Here is a 17074-nt window from a genome sequence, read left to right on the forward strand (position 1 = left end):
TTCCGTAGTGATAGTGCCTCGGAAACCCAAGGAGGGGTCTCTATGAGTCGGGGCCGACTTGATGGCACATAACAACAACAACAACATAATTGGGTTGGTTTCTAGGTTATGTCATCATGTGTGTTAATGGTCAGTTTGTTTGTTCTCTGTCCAAAGGACCTCCTTTATCATCTCTTGTAAGACTGGTCTGGTTTTAACAAATTCCCTTAATTTCTGCTTATCTGGAAATGTCCTAATTTCACCATCATATTTGAGGGACAGTTTTGCTGGGTATGTAATTCTTGGTTGGAAATTTTTCTCTTTCAGGGTTTTATATATACTATCCCATTGTCTTCTCGGCTGCGTTGTTTCTGCCGAGAAATCTGAGATTTCTCAGATTGCCCCTTATAGGTAACTTTTCATTTTTTCCCATGCTGCTGTCAAGATTCTTTCTTTGTCTTTGGTTTTGGTGAGTTTGATGATGATATATCTTGGTGATTTTCTTTTGGGGTGTATCCTGTTTGGGGTTCATTGGACTTCTTGAATGGATATATTCTTATCTTTCATTATACCAGGATAATTCTGTTCCAACAAATCGTCAACAATTTTCTCTGTGTTTTTTTCTTTTTTGTCTCTTCCTGTTCTGTAATTCATATTACACTTAGATTATTCCTTTTGATGGTATCCCACATGAACCCTAGGCTTTGTTCATTTTGTTTCAGTATTTTTTCTAATTGACTCCTTTCCAAAGAAATACTGAGGTATTTGCCTTCAGTCTCACTAATTCTGTCTTCCATTGATTGAATTCTGCTCCTTTGCCCATTCAATGTGTTAGCAATTTCTGAAAATTTAGTATTGATCTTCTGGATTTCTGTCTGTAGATTTTGTATCATTTCTAATTTTTCATTTCTTTTGTCATTTTGTTCTTGTATTGTCTTTTGAAATTGTTCTAGGGTTTTCTCTGTGTTTTCCTCAATTTTGTCAGTGTTTTCCTTGATCTGTCTCTCAATTCATTGAGAAGATACCTAAATATAATTCTTTGGAATTCCTTATCAGAGTTCCATTGCTGCTGCTTCCTCAGGGATGTGTTTTGGGTCTGTATCCTGGTCTCCTGTTTGTCCTGCTTTATCTTGCTTCTTTGTGTGGACTGTGATGCTCTGTTGTCTCCGAGGCATTGTGACGTTTTTGTGTTTATTATTTAATTACGAATTGTATGTTGGAGTGACTTCCCCATGATTTTCATTTTCTTTGTTTTGTTTACATGTTATCTACATAAGCAGAGAACTGTGCTATGTTTCTGTATTTGCTAGTTGGTGGCACTTATATACTCACCACCTGTCTCTTTTCCCGTTGTCTGCCTCCCATATGTGCCTGCCGTCATTGGTGAGTGGAGCCTGGAATCCAAATTAGAATGCTGTCACTTTAAAATCCAAATTGGCCACCACTTGTAAACATTCAAAATGGCTGCACCCTCTGGACAGCAGCAAGTCCACAGCTCAGGTTGCCTCTCTCCGTGCTGTTTTCCTTCTTATTCATAGGCCACCAGTGCAGTTGTCCCTGCAGCCTTCGGCGATCAGGGCTGATCTGCAGGTCAATTCTCAGGTCCCAACACCACTTGGAAATATTCAGGCTGTTGGTCCCGTCAGTCAGCTGACAGTTCACTGTTCTGACTATCTCCGTACTCACTGTTTTCATTCATTCAGGTTTTTCCACTAGTTGGCACCTAATCCAGTTCTGTATACGTCAGGTCAATTCTCAGGTCCCACCACCAGTTGGAAATCCTCAGGCTGTTGATCCCGTCAGAGTAGCTGACAGTCCACTGCTCTGTCTTGGTACTCACTGTTTTTGTTCAGGGTTTTCCACTAGTTGGTGCCTAATCCACTTCTGTATACGTCCTTTCAAAGTTCAGGGATCCAGGATTATCTTCTGTCTCTCTGTCAATTGATTTCTCTTTTCTTTGTTGAAGAGGGTCTGTATAGCTTGTCTGCCATCTATAAAATAAAATATAGCCTTCCCATTTTATTCCTCTTCCTCTTACTCAGTGCAGTGGAATGGTTAAGAGCACAGACTGTAGAGCCAAAATAGTGAGTTTGCATCTTGGTACTACCATTTATAGCTATGTGACCTTAGCAAGTCGGATAGTCTCTGTACTCAGTTTCTTCAGTAGTATAACCCAGACAACAGAACCTACCTCATAAAGTTGCTCTGAGAATTAACTGACTTAATACATGTAAATGACATGTTGTTAAAAGGAAACATACCCTGAAGAAGAATATCATACTTAAAAAAGTAGAGGGTCAGCTAAAAAGGAGAAGATTCTCAATGAGATAGATTAACACAGTGTCTGCAATGATGGACTCAAGCATAGCAAGGATTGTGAGAATCGTGCAGGATGGGCAGTGTTTCATGCTGCTGGATGTGGTATTGCTCTTCCTCTTATCCTATCTTATAGATAAATCAGCAAATACATTAAATTACGTTTTGCTTAGACCATTCCTCGCTGCCTACTCTTTGTGATTACTTGTCTTGAGGAAAGATATGTGAAACAGATTTATATTTGAACTTGTATCTCTGGTCATGGTAAAGATAATATTTGAAATGGCTTACATGGCAATCTTGGCACAGGACTTTATGCCTTTAGTCTTTTACGTTGTGATATCATACATGGAACTGCTACAGATTGATCATTTTGTCTCCCCATAACAGAATAGTCAGTGGTCCTTTAGTATTTATTCAGCTTGAAATCTTTTAGGATTTTTTTTTCTTTATTCTTTTCCCCTTCCCATATACATGTATCTACATAAGAGTATTCTAAGGGATGATGATGTAGTAATGAGTTGTTCAGTGTTTGAATTTATACTGCCCTCTGCATGCCCACATTTAGAATACCTAACAATTCTAGTTAAGAACTTACTAATAAAGTACACCTACTTCTTACTTAAAAGGAGCTTGGGCAGTTCAAACCCACCAGCTGCTCCACAGACAGATGATGGGGTGGGGTGATCTACTTCCATAAATATTTACTGCCTCAGAAACCCAGTGGGAGTCACTGTGAGTCAGAATCGACTTGATAACAGTGAGTTTGGTTTTTGAGTTTTGACTCCTCACTTACCAACTATCTAGTTACCTAACATTTTGCATTTACAACAATAATAAAATATCTTCCATCTGACTTTTATGCACATTAACAACATATGTCTGGAAGAACAAACACCAAAGTGTGCAAGGCAAGAATAACACTGGGTATGATGGTTAATGTTATCTGTCACCATGGCTGAGCCATGATTCTCAGTGGTTTGGCATTTTGTAATAATGTAATTTGGCAGTTACGTAATAATATAGTCATCCTCCATTTTGTGATCTGATGTGATGCCCCTCCATTTTTTGCATAATGCTGATTTTTGCATAAGGACCTGGTCTTGGAATCTAACTATGTCAATAAGTGAGGAGTGGGTGTACATATTTTGCAAGTAGGCACATTAAGATCATGAGCATTTACCAAGATCATATAATCCTTTTATATTCTGGAACTTTCTTGCATTTTCTCAGTCATCAAAATTCTATATTCATTAGCCCATTTAGATAATAGCTTCACAGAGAAGACTATTTCACTTTGCACTATCAGAATTAGGCATTCCATTCCATTCTTTGCTTTTACGTAGCACTTTGTTATGAACAATCTCTGTACCATATTTATTGTAGTCTTATTTATGTACACATGTCTTCTACACAGGACTGTAAGCTTATTGAGGTCAAGGAAAATATTTCATTTGTACATATGTCCCTTCCTTCCCATAATAAAAGTAGCTCTGGTGATGAAATGGTTAAAGCATTCAGCTGTGAACCAAAAGGTTGGTAGTTTGAACCCATCAGCCATTCCAGGGCAAAAAGATGGGGCAATCTATTTCCATAAAAATTTATAGCCTTGGAAACCCTGTGGGGCAGATCGACTCTTGTCTTTTAGGTCTGCTTTGAGTTGGAATTGACTCAGTGGCAGTGGGTTGAATAATAAAGTACCTCACATCTAGTAAGTCAGTTGTTGAATTAGATTTTGATGTGAACAAAATGAGTCAACATATGATAACAACTGTTAAAATATCTGAATTAGTCTTACCAATATTTATATCCAGAACACGTGAGATAAATATAATAACACAGCTATAATCCTACCATGTGTATCATAATGTATGCAGTCTGGGACCCAGTCCTTCAGGAATATTGAGATGTGCAGATTGTTCAGAGCAAAGCACTCTCTGGATAGCAAGGATACTAATCAAATTTTAAGAAGCACTTAAGGAATGAGGGATGTTTACCTTAAAGAAGAGAAAGTGGGGTATGATAGCCATCTTTAGATTTTTGAAAGACTTTCAAGGGAAAAGAGAAAGTTGACCTATTCTTTATGAGTCTGGAGTTCAAACTCGAGTACCTGAAATCCCAGGGATATGCATTAGTATGGTGTTTTTTAAAAATTAGCAAAAAGAAGAGATTAAAACCTGTATTTCTCTACCCTCCAGAGTTATACTGAAATCTCCCAACCTTTTTCTGTGCCAAAGGTTCTGAACATTTTGCTGGACAGTGATTCCCTTGAATGTGATTAAAGCTATCATAAATATGATATTCAAGTATTATTCTGATACAGTTTCAGAAGAATCTTGGATCCTTTAGGATATCCGTGAATCTCTAGTTAGGGCCCATGCTCTCTTGTTCTGTTGTATGTGGTGTGTATGCAAACATACATATATATATTTTTAATAAAGATGGGATCATACTCTATATATTCATCATCTTTTTTCATTAAATACATTATAATAATAGCTACCACTATTACATATCCTATGCCAGAAATTGTACATTCACTTATACTCAAACCAAACATTTTCTCATATTAATGAAATGTGTATCATCTTAAATTAGTGGCTGTATTTTTTAAGCATTTTAATTTTTATAAATCTAATGATAATTTACAAAAAGTATTTTCCCTACGTTTGCTTTGATAAAGAAGAAAAGTGTTTTGCTTTTATTTTAGTAGTGACTTTAAAAAAGAAAAAGTATTTATCTTAGATAAATCATTGATGTACATAGATGTGTGTCTTTGCATTAGAATAGGTACTGGGGTCTAAGAAATAGAAGACCTAGCTCCTGGCTTTGGCTTTTAGTCACTTCTCTGAACCTCAGTTCTTATCATTATTATGGAGCATAAGGGACCCTGACTTAACACAGAGATTATAAAATAAGGTCAGGGAAAGAGTGTTTTGCAAACCCACCAGCCACTCCTCAGAAGGAAGATTGAGCAATCTACTTCCGTAGTGATACTGCCTTGGAAACGCAAGGAGGGGTCACTGAGTCGAAGACAACTTGATGGCACCTAACAGTACAACAACAACAAAGCATTATTAGATTTACTAAATGGAAAGTATTTGAGAATTCAAGGCAAACTTTTTTTTTTTTGTAAATTTATTTCCAGAGAGATTGTTGATTTATTGTAGTAGTAATACAATAATAATTATTATTATTATTATCATTAGTTGAGCATATACAGAGTGCCAGATACTGTGCAAAGCATTTACTTCATTTTTAGATTTTACTATATTACCTAATATATTTTATCATTATAATAATGTTGGGAGTTGTTCATGAGGAAACTCAGGCTTGCAGAAGATAAGCAAAGAATCCAGGCCATTCAGATTCTAAATCTTGGGTCTTAGGTATATGCTGAAAGAGAAGAGTACAGGTTCTGTAGGCAGCCTGCGTGGATTGAACATTGGGTCTGCCACTTAATAGCTGTTTGACTTCAACAAAGTATTTAACCCTTTTCTGTTAAATCGGGATAATATATGCCTACCTGACAGAGATACCATGATGATCAAATGAATTATCAACTGTGAAGCATTTAGAACAGTGTTTGACACTTGGAAAGCACTCTGTAATTCTATTATTTACAAACTATTATTCAGAACTATGCAACTTATTAAAAGCATTAGCTCACAGATCTACTCATTAGATAGTTTGGGGGTAGGTAAGAGAATGTGTTTTAATATAATCTCTCCCTTGAATTTTGTCACTACATCTTTCAGCTTTTTTATTAGCACAGTAGCCACATGAAAACAATCTCAATCATTTTCTATTTTAACTACTAAACCACCAATTAATGCTTTATTTTATATATTTTTTTAGGGCATTTCTGATTCATTTGCATCCTTGAAGAGCATCTGTAGAAGAGAAAGAAAAAGATGGGTGTGAAAACATTTACTCATAGCTCCTCTTCCCACAGCCAGGAAATGCTTGGAAAGCTAAATATGCTGCGAAATGATGGACATTTTTGTGATATCACTATACGTGTCCAGGACAAAATCTTCCGGGCACACAAGGTGGTACTAGCAGCTTGCAGTGATTTCTTTCGCACCAAACTTGTGGGGCAAGCAGAGGATGAGAACAAGAATGTGTTGGATTTACATCATGTTACAGTGACTGGCTTTATACCACTTTTAGAATATGCTTACACAGCCACTCTGTCAATTAACACAGAAAATATTATTGATGTCCTAGCTGCAGCCAGCTATATGCAAATGTTTAGTGTTGCTAGCACCTGCTCAGAGTTCATGAAATCAAGTATTTTATGGAATACACCCAACAGCCAACCAGAAAAAGGTCTAGATGCTGGACAAGAAAACAGTTCTAACTGCAATTTTACATCTCGAGATGGAAGCATTTCTCCAGTCTCTTCAGAGTGCAGTGTGGTAGAAAGAACCATTCCTGTTTGCCGAGAATCTCGGAGAAAGCGCAAAAGCTACATAGTTATGTCTCCTGAAAGTCCCGTAAAGTGTAGCACACAGACAAGTTCTCCCCAGGTACTGAATTCTTCAGCTTCCTACTCAGAAACTAGAAATCAACCAGTTGACTCTTCTTTAGCTTTCCCATGGACTTTTCCATTTGGAATTGATCGAAGGATTCAGCCTGAGAAAGTTAAGCAGGCAGAAAATACCCGGACTTTAGAATTACCTGGCCCATCTGAGACAGAAAGAAGAGTGGCTGATTATGTGACTTGTGAGAGCACAAAAACTACCTTGCCTCTGGGTACAGAAGAAGATGTCCGGGTCAAAGTAGAAAGGTTAAGTGATGAGGAGGTTCATGAGGAAGTGTCCCAGCCTGTCAGTGCATCTCAGAGTTCACTGAGTGATCAGCAGACAGTGCCAGGAAGTGAACAAGTCCAAGAGGACCTTCTGATTAGTCCACAGTCTTCCTCTATAGGTATAATGTCTTCTATGTTTTTCGTGATGCTATAAAGTCAATTCAAGAAACATTTTTAAATACCTACTAGATAAAAAATTTTGTACTGAATCCTATAAAACCAAAAATCAGAACTCCCTGCTGTCAAGTTGACTCCAACTCATAGCAACCCCTCCTTGGGTTTCTGAGGTGGTATCTCTATGGAAGTAGATTGCCCAGTCTTCCTTCCACGGAGTGGCTGGTGGGTTTGAACCACCAACCTTCTGGTTAGCAGTCAGATGCCTTAGGCATTTTGCCACCAGATCTCCTATTGGGTCCTAAAGTAAAGCATGATAACCAGATTTTTTTAAAGTACTATTAGCACTACAATTATTTTTATAAGGTATGTATTGGGGAAGAAAAAAAAATAGTTGGGCAGTTTCTAATGGAACAGAGGCAGATAGTAGGAGTCTTTAACTACTTTCAGTGCAAAAAAAAAAAAAAAAATACCAGGTTTTTAAAACCCAGTTAATCTCTTATTCTTTATTAAAGTATTTATTGAAAACCAACCATGTGCCTAACATTGAAGATAAGAGTTGAAAAGGACATAATCTCTGCAGCTGGAGAGTTAGCAGTTTAATAGAGGAAGCATATGTGTAAATAAGTGATTACAATGAATATTAGGAATTCTAGGGTAGAAATAGGAACAAAATGTAATGGTTCAGAAAGGAAAGAGCAAGTTTTTAACATTATGTATTTGAGCTGGTCTTAGTAAGTAGGGGTTTATCCAGGAGAGGAAATGATGCTTCGGTGAAGATTTAAAAAACTGTGTATAAAATCACAGAGATGTGGAAGAGCATTGCATGTCTGATAAGCAGTGAACTCAGTGCAGAATGATTTGAATAAACCATAGATACCTAAAAAGTGTCAAGAATAGTGGAAGATAAGACAAAAAAAAAAAGAAAAAGGGTGGTTGACAGTGAGTTGTGAAGAGCTTTGAACACTATTTTCAGTTAAGATTACATTCACCTGTATATAACAGAGTTCTTTCTATAGTGACTGAAAGCAGCATATTATTTTTATTACATAAGTGTTCAGAAATAGGAAATCCAGGACTGATGCAGTGGCTCTACGGTGTAACCAGTGTTCCAGGCACATTGTATATTTCTAATTCACCATCCTTTGCTTGTCAGTAAGGAACTCTGGTGGTGTAGTGGTTAAGGCATTTGGCTGCTAACCCAAAGGTTGGTGGTTCAAACCCACCAGCTGCTCCATGGGAGGATCCTGAGGCAATCTACTTCTATAAAGATTTACAGCCTTGGAAACCTAATGGGAGTTGCTGTGAGTCAGAATCGACTTGACAGCAATAAGTTTGGTTTGTGGTTTTAGCTTGTCAATTTCATCTATAAAGCTTTATTGCTTCATGGTTACTTTTATCTTCAGCCTCACATTCTGGAAAGAAATAGCATTTGTATCAGGAAAGCACAGATGTTCCCAGAAATCCCTAGAAGACTTACCATGTAAGATCATACCACATGGTCTTTCTTAGCTGTAAGAGAATCTGGGAAGATGTGTATTGTTTGGGTACTAAATTAGTTTCGTAGGGCTGCCATAACAGAGTACTGTGGAGCAGGTGCCTTTGAACTACAGAAATTTATTATCTCACAGTTTTGGAGTCTGGTAGTCCAAGTTCAGGTCGTCAGCATGGCCATGTGCTCTCCAAAGGCTCTGCGGGAAGATCCTTCCTTGTCTTTCTCAGCTCCTGGTAGCTTTGGTTTGCAGCTGCAGCTTAATTTCTTTCTCTGTGTCCGTGACATATGTCTGTCTCTGTCTAGATAATCACTGATGCTAAGGCAGTTTTTCGTATTTTATTACCTCTGAAATCCAGATGTGTGCTTTACAGTTGATGATCTGTACAATTTCATTTTCTTTCTTTAAAAAAAGTTGCTATCAAATTGACTCTGACTCATGATGATCCCCAAAAATCAAACCCACTGCCATTGAGTCAATTCTGATTCATAGCAACCCCCTGGGTTTGCCTAAGGCAGTTGACTGCTAACCAGAAGGCTGGCGGTTCAAACCCACTAGCCACTCCTCAGAAAGAAGACTGGGCAATCTACTTCCGTAGTGATACTGCCTCGGCAACCCAAGGAAGGGTCGCTGTGAGTCGGGGCCGGCTCGATGGCACATAACCACAACAACAACAACACATCTTTATAGCAGTAGATAGCCTCATCTTCCTCCCATGGGGCAGCTGATGGGTTTGAACATTTGGTGTAACTGATACTATCATCAAAGACCCTATTTCCAAACAAGTTAATTCACAGGTACCAGGGGTTAGGACTTCAATATATCTTTATTTGTTCCATAACAGATACAGCGTCTGCCACAGCAAGGCCAAGTAAGATTGGTTTGTATCCTAGTCATAGTAAGGAACCTACCTTAAAGAGAATAAAAACTAGAACATGTACAGAAAGTAATGTTTTAGGGAAATTAATTTGGTATTCATATGCAGGGAGTTTGGTTGGTCAGAGACAAGAGGCTTGGAATCTAGTCACAGTTTAGTTGTCTTGGTATGAATGAAGATGCTTAGAATAAAAAGAAAATGAGTATAAAGAAAGGGATAGAAGGGGTCAAAGTTGTCTGGATAACTCAATAATCATTGATTCTAAGTTTTTCATATTTTATTACCTCTGAAATCCAGGTATGTCTTACAGTTGATGATCTCTTATGATTACTTTTTCTTTCTTTAACGAAAGTTGCTGTCAAGTTGACTCTAATTCATGGTGACCCCACGTGTCTCAGTATAGAAGTATGCTCCGTAGGCTGATTTTCTCAGATTGCTAGACCTTTCTTCTGAGGCACCTTTGGGTGTATGCGTACCTCCAGCCTTGCAGTTAGTGGCTGAGCACTTTAACCATTTGCATCACTGAAAGACTCCCTTTTCTTTCTTAAACCAAAACCAAACTCACTGCTGTCGAGTCGAATCTGACTCATAGCTACCCCTCCTTGGGTATCTGAGGCAGTATTACTACAGTTGATTGCCCAGTCTTCCTTCCAAGGAGTGGCTAGTGGGTTTGAACCTCCAGCCTTCCACTTAACAGTCAAATGCCTTAGGCACTATGCCACCAGAGCTCCATTTTAGAGTCTATTAAATAAAATAATTGCAATATAAAAATCAGTGAAAGGGCACAGTAATTCACTTCTAAGAATAAGTCAGCAAGGTCAATTCTGTATGAATTACTTTTGGATCAAGTAATAAATACCATGCCACAAAGCAGCTGAAAAGGAAAGATTTTGGGGATCAAGGCTAAAAATTACTAATATGAGATTTTTTTTTTAAGCAGTAGCAGATTGGATCTGAACAAGGAAAAAAGTATATATTTATGCCAGGAGCCCTGGTGGCACATTGGTGTAGCACTTGGCTGCTAACCAACGGGTCAGCTATTCAAGCCCACCAGCAGCTCCACAGAGAAAAGCCCTGGGAATCTGCTGGCATAAAGATTACAACTTAGGAAATCCTATCAGACAGTTCTGCTCTGTCCTGCAGGGCCTTGTGAGTCGAAATCGACTCAACACACAACAATATATGACAAAACCAAAAGATTGATCTTCAGGACGTATCAATGCTCGACATTAGGAAGGGAGAGGAAAAAAAGCCAATGAACAGTAGGGAGGATTTCTCTAAAAGATTGGAGAACTGGGAAAGCTGTTTTAGTTTTGTTAATTCTTGTGTTTTGACCATGAAATACATACTGAAAATCATGTCCCTGAATGTGAATCAAGATACTTTTAAAGAATTTAAGTCATCACCCAAACCAAAGCAAACCCGCTGTCATCAAGTCAATTCTGACTTACAGTGACCCTATACCACAGAGTAGGTCTGCCTTATAGGGTTTCCAAGGCTGTAAATCTTTGTAGAAGCAGACTGCCTGTCACATTTCTCTGCTGCCATGGAGTGGTTGATGGATTTAGACCATCGACCTTGTTGTTAGCAGCTGGGCACTTTTAAACTACACCAAAGGTTTTCTTTAAGCCTCCCATCCAATAAAATATCTGATGGCAAGAGGTCATACCTCTTGTTTGATGTGACCAAGTTTTTGTTGAATTACTAGAGACTTTAATCCTGAAGATACCTTGATACCTTCTAAATAATAAGCTGTTGAATGAATAATTATTTTTAGTTGTTTATCTGAGAACTTAGAAACCTAAATATTAATCTAACTAAATACCTTGTAAACTAGACATGTAAAATAATAATTCCTTTACCATTCTCAAGCATATCAGTTCAGATTTTGCCTTTATGTTCTTATTAATATGATAAAATAGAGAAGTGAGGTACATAAGTAGAATAAACTTTTCAGTTAATAAGTTGAATTTGTTTCCAGTATACACTGTTAATAAGTGTGATTCTATATAAAGAAGACATTGGAGCAACTTCTCTGCTCTTACTATTATACAATAAGATAAATCCAAATGGGGTTTGTCCCTCATGCTTTCATATCTAATGTACTGGTCACTCTTAACTTACCTTAACTCCAAATCTACACTGTTTTAAAAAAATATATATATATCTATATATATTTTTTTTTTTTTTTTAATTAAATGCCTAGGATATAGTGGGCAGTAATAAACAATAAATGTGGGAGGGAGAAAGGGAAGATGTGCATGGTATTTTATCCATACTGTGTTTAGAATACTTAATTACTGGTTTATTTTAAAAGTTCATAATTCTAGGGATTGAGAATATTTGATAAATTCATTATCATAGTGGCTTCCAGCCAAACAATAGACAGGCATATAAGGTGGAACAACCATCATGGGAGATCAGAAAGCAGTATTTGCATAGGGAGGCAGCTTTAGAGGGCAGGAAGGCATAGGAAAGAAGGACACAGGGAAAAGATAACCACAGATAAGAAGTGAGAAGAGAGATGTTACATTATGGGGGATGGCAGTCAATGGCATGAAACAAAATGAATATGAATTGCTATATGGAAAAGGAATTTGCTCTGTAAACTTTCACCCAAATCACAATTAAAAAAGAAATAAAATCAAATTCTAAAATATACATGATTTGAAATTTATTCAAATGGTATTTTACACATGATTTTAAATTCCCTTTTTTGCTATTTACCCAGCAAAAAGTTATAAAATCAGACATTTCGAGTTTAAAACAAATAAACCCACTGCCGTTGAGTCGATTCGAACTCATAGCAACCCCCATTGGGTTTCCAAGGCAGTAAATCTTCACAGAAGTAGATTGCTACATCTGCCTTCTACAGAGCAGCTAGTGGGTTTGAACTGCCAGTCTTCTGGTTAGCAGTCAAATGCCTTAGGCACTGCACCACAAGAACTCCTTTTAGAACAAATAGAAGTAATAAATTTAGCAAATTTAGAAGGGAAGAAGACTGGTAAGCTTAGATTTGGTCCTAGTTACTCAAAAAGATGAGAGCATCGATTTCTAGTATAGTTGAAGGAAAAAAAATTTAAGTGAGAAGGCTTTAAGTGATATGGCTTTATGGCTTTATAAAAGTGTTGGCCAAAAAAACATGAATTAGTTCTAGATAATCTATAGTTTATCTAGATTATTGAAGGAATTTCATTTTTTCTAAACTTCTAAAACCTCTGCCATTAAAAAAAAAAAAGTGATTGTTAGGGGGCCAGTTAAGGTATTAAGAAATAGTTGATAATTTTCTCTAGTAGTACTGGTGCTCTAGATGAGCACCTAGAATAATTGTGAGAGAATGCTAGAATTAGAACATGGTTCATATGGAGAAGCATTGTAGTAGCAGAACGTTAAAAGTTTAGTCTTTGGAGTCAGACAGACCTGGATTCTGCTACCAGTTTTGAATAGATGTGTGACTTTGAGCAAGTTACTTAACCTCACTGAGTTTCCATAGCCATAAAATTAGGATGATGTTGTTAGTTTCTGTTGCCTGGATTCCAGTTTATGGCAACCCAATGCATGCTGAATAGAACTGCTTCATAGGCTTTTTAAAGCTGTGACCCTTTGAAGCAGATCACCAGGCTTGTCATCTGAGGCACCCCTGGATAGTTTTGAACCACCATCCTTTTAGCAAGTAGTCAAACACTTATCTGTTGCACAACCCACGGACCCCCAAAATTGGAATAATACCCATCCAGACTTTCATGAAACAAAATTAGAGTGAATTGAGAGTCCTGGAAAAAATGTTTGTAGCAAGTTACTGTATCTTTGTGTTTAAATATGCATATGTTTCTTTTAATTTGAAGATTATGTACATTCATGTATTTATGTTAGCATACTTATGTATAATTAATCTAGGAAAAATAAACTCTTTATCAAGTTTTTTTTTTAATTTACATCATAACATTTGGTAAATAAGAGTTTTTATAGAAGTTTAGAATTAAATTCAGAAAATTTTAGGAAAACTTAGTTTTCCTATTATCCTTCTTTTTATATGGTGAAGGAGCAAATCTTTGTTACCTAATGATCATTTGACACAAATATATGTACAAATTCTATTGTTGTTATAAGAAACGGGTAAATTTAAATTATATTTAATGATTGGTGTTTTGAATCTCTTTTTTTCTTAGAAACTGCCCTCAAAGATTTATTAACATAATCATTTATCCAAGTTCTTAAAATTAGTACAGTTTAGTTAACACATGTAATCTTTATGATTTATAAAATTGTAAGAATTTCATAAAATGAAATCCTTTAATCCCGGGATGGTGCAGATGGTTAATATGTGTGGCTGCTAACCTAAAGGTTGGTGGTTCAAGTCCACCCAGAGACCCCTTAGAAGAAAGGTTTGGAAGATCTACAATAAAACCTGCGAAAGCTGGAACCCATGTGATCCTTTCCATATTCCACTAAAATAAGCAGTAGAAAAGTGGAAAGGCTATACCCTGTCAAAGTCAGAAAACTTACAAGACCCAGAAAAACAAGGTAGTCCCATTGAGTTCCAGCTGTCACAAGTTTCACTGTACTGCCAAAAAATCACTCTGACATACATGGGGTCACAATGAGTTACAGTTGACTATAAAACAAAAAACCAAGCTCACTCTCATCCAGTCAGTTCTGACTCATTGCGACCCCTCCTTGGGTGTCAAGCCAATATTTCTACGGAAGTAGATTGCCAGTCTTCCTTCCAAGCAGTGGCTGGTGGATTTGAACCACGAGCCTTCTGGTTAGCATTCAAATGACTTAGGCACTACACCACTATGGTAACTGGTTATTTTCCATTTCATTAAATATAATTTTATACATCTACTCTCTTACTTTATCAAGTTATGAAGAGAACAATAACTTATTTAACTCTTAAATGCTAAGTAGGTATTTTTAAGTTTAAATCATGAGAAATTTAACCCTTTTTGTATAGTAAAAATTTTTATTTTTATGTGGTAAAATATATATAACATAAAATTTGCCATTTTAACCATTTCTAGTTGTATAATTCAGTGACATTAATTATACTTACCATGTTGTACAACAGTCACCAGTATCTATTTCCAAAAATTTTTTCAGCAGTAACTCCACATTTTTCCCCTCTGCCTCTAGTAACCACTAATCTACTTTCTGTCTCTATACATTTGCTTATTTTAGATGTTTCTTATAAGTAGGGTCATACAATATTTATCCTTTTGTGTCTGACTTCTTTCATTCCCCATGATGTTTTCAAAGTTCATCCATGTCATAGGATGTGTCAGAACTTTCTGTTTGGCTGAGGAATATTTGATTGTATATAAATACCATTCATTCATCTGTTGATGGACATTTAGCTTTTTCCACCTTCTGGCTGGTGTGAATAGTACTGCAGTGAACAATGGTGCACAAGTTTGTGTTTGTGTTCTTACTTCCACTTCTTCTGGCTATATACCTAGGATTGGGATTGCTGAGTCATTTGATAGTTCCTATGTTTAACTTTTTAAAAAAACACCGAACTGTTTTCTACAGCAAGTATTCCATTTTGCATTCCCACCAGCATCTCACTGTGGTTTTGAGTGCCTAAGGCACTTGACTGCTAACCAGAAGGCTGGCAGTTCAAACCCACCAGCCACTCCTTGGAAGGAAGATGGGGCAATTTACTTCCATAGTGATACTGCCTCGGCAACCCAAGGAGGGGTCGCTATGAGTCAAGTCCAACTCGACGGCACATAACAACAACAACAGTGACTAATGGAGGGAGTTCTGGTGGCCTAGTGCCTAAGGCATTTGACTTCTAACCAGAAGGATTGCAGTTCAAACCCACCAGCCACCCCTCAGAAGGAAGATTGGGCAATCTACTTCTGTAGTGATACTGCCTCGGAAACCCAAGGAGGGGTCGCTATCAGGGCTGTGAGTTTTTTTTTGTTTTGTTTTGTTGGTTTTTTTTTTTTTGAATGACTAATGGAAGAGCTCTGGTGGTACACTGGTTAGGACATTCAGCTACTGACCAAAAGTTTGGTGGTTTGAACCCACCAGCTGCTCTGCAGGTGAAACATGGGGCCATCTGCTTCTATAAAGATTGACAGCCCTGGAAACTCGGGGGCAGTCTACGCTGCCTTATAGGGTCAGTTTTAGTTAAAATTGACTCAGTGGCAGTGGATTTGGTTTGGTTTGGAGTGACTAAAGACATTATAAATTTTTTTTCATGTGCTTATTGGCCATTTGTATATCTTTTTTTGGAGAAGTATCTGTTCAGGTTCTTTACTCATTTATTAATTGGATTGTTTGTCTTTTTGTTGGTTTTTATAGGAGTATGGATAAAATGTTAAACGTTTGTTTTAACTCTTCAGTTAGTTTGGAGTGTTTTTTATTTTTAGCTTTTGGTGCATTTAGTAGCCACAGATGGGTGTTAGGTTCTTTTACTTAACTTGATCACTGTCGATCAGATTAGGGACCTAGAAACCAAGCTTTAGATGACATTTTAGTATGTAAAATATGTACTGTTTTAAGAGGGACCATGTATCTTATACTCCAGTTTATTTGTATATTGTCTTGGGGAGGATAGTAGAGGTATATGTAACAAAAAATTGGCAATTTCAGTATTTTTGACCTGAACAGTTCAGTGATGTTAATTGCTTTCATTTTGCTATGCAACAATCTTCACTATCCATTTCCAAATTCTTTTATCATCATTAGTAGAACCTCATTGCTTGTAAACAATGACTTTCCCTGACCCCCTTCTCTCTTGCCTCTGGTAAACTTTACTCTCTATACCCTTGCTTCTTCTAGATATTTTATATAGGGTGGGATCATATATACTTGCTTCTTTGTGACAGACTTATTTCACTTGGCATAATGTTTTCAAGGTGTATCCATGTTGTAGCATGTATCATGACTTCATCTCTCTTTGGTCACGTTTTTAAGCAAAGCCTGAAAATACTGGAGTCCATGCAAGACAGAATGGTTTTTATTTCTACCACATCAAGATTCCAGTCTCTCCTAGGAGTAGTATAGCCTGCCTGATGGTGAGGAGCAGATGTCAATTAAATGAAGTTTCCTGGCCTAGTCTAATTACATCTCCAGGCCTCTTTTGCATGCCTTTCTTTGCCTATAAGTTTTAATACTGTCTGCACTCTAGATAAGAAGTTCAGAATACATTATAAAGTAGATTTTTGTATCCATGGTGACCAAGTACAAATATTAGGATTTTTCCTAATATATTAGGAATATATATTATATAGTATAGAATATATAATATATATTATACTGAAAAAACTCATTGCTGTCAAGTCGATCCCGACTCATAGCAACCCCTGTGCAAAAACGACAAGGAGGCCACATGTTCCGACCTCCTCTAATTCCACAAAGGGAAGACAGGGTTACCAGCAGTAACCCAAGGCCTATTACTGCCAGGCCAGACATGTTGCCTCCCTCCAGTCCTTTCTCCAACCGTTCCTCCCAGAGCACCCACCACCTCTC

General features: G+C 37.2%; 1 protein-coding gene across 1 annotated transcript in view; it reads left to right on the plus strand.

The window, feature by feature from the left end:
- Window positions 1–6209: 6209 nt before the first annotated feature.
- The window catches only part of ZBTB44 (zinc finger and BTB domain containing 44), a 28620-nt gene continuing 17755 nt past the window's right edge, over window positions 6210–17074 (plus strand). The window contains exon 1 of the mRNA XM_042782866.1: window positions 6210–7227. Within this exon, the coding sequence (XP_042638800.1) occupies window positions 6210–7227 (1018 nt within the window). The remainder of the gene's footprint in view (window positions 7228–17074) is intronic.

The sequence above is a fragment of the Orycteropus afer genome, unplaced genomic scaffold (assembly GCF_000298275.1).
Source record: "Orycteropus afer afer isolate SDZICR_OR568_19922 unplaced genomic scaffold, OryAfe1.0 scaffold00493, whole genome shotgun sequence".
Taxonomy (NCBI): Eukaryota; Metazoa; Chordata; class Mammalia; order Tubulidentata; family Orycteropodidae; genus Orycteropus; species Orycteropus afer.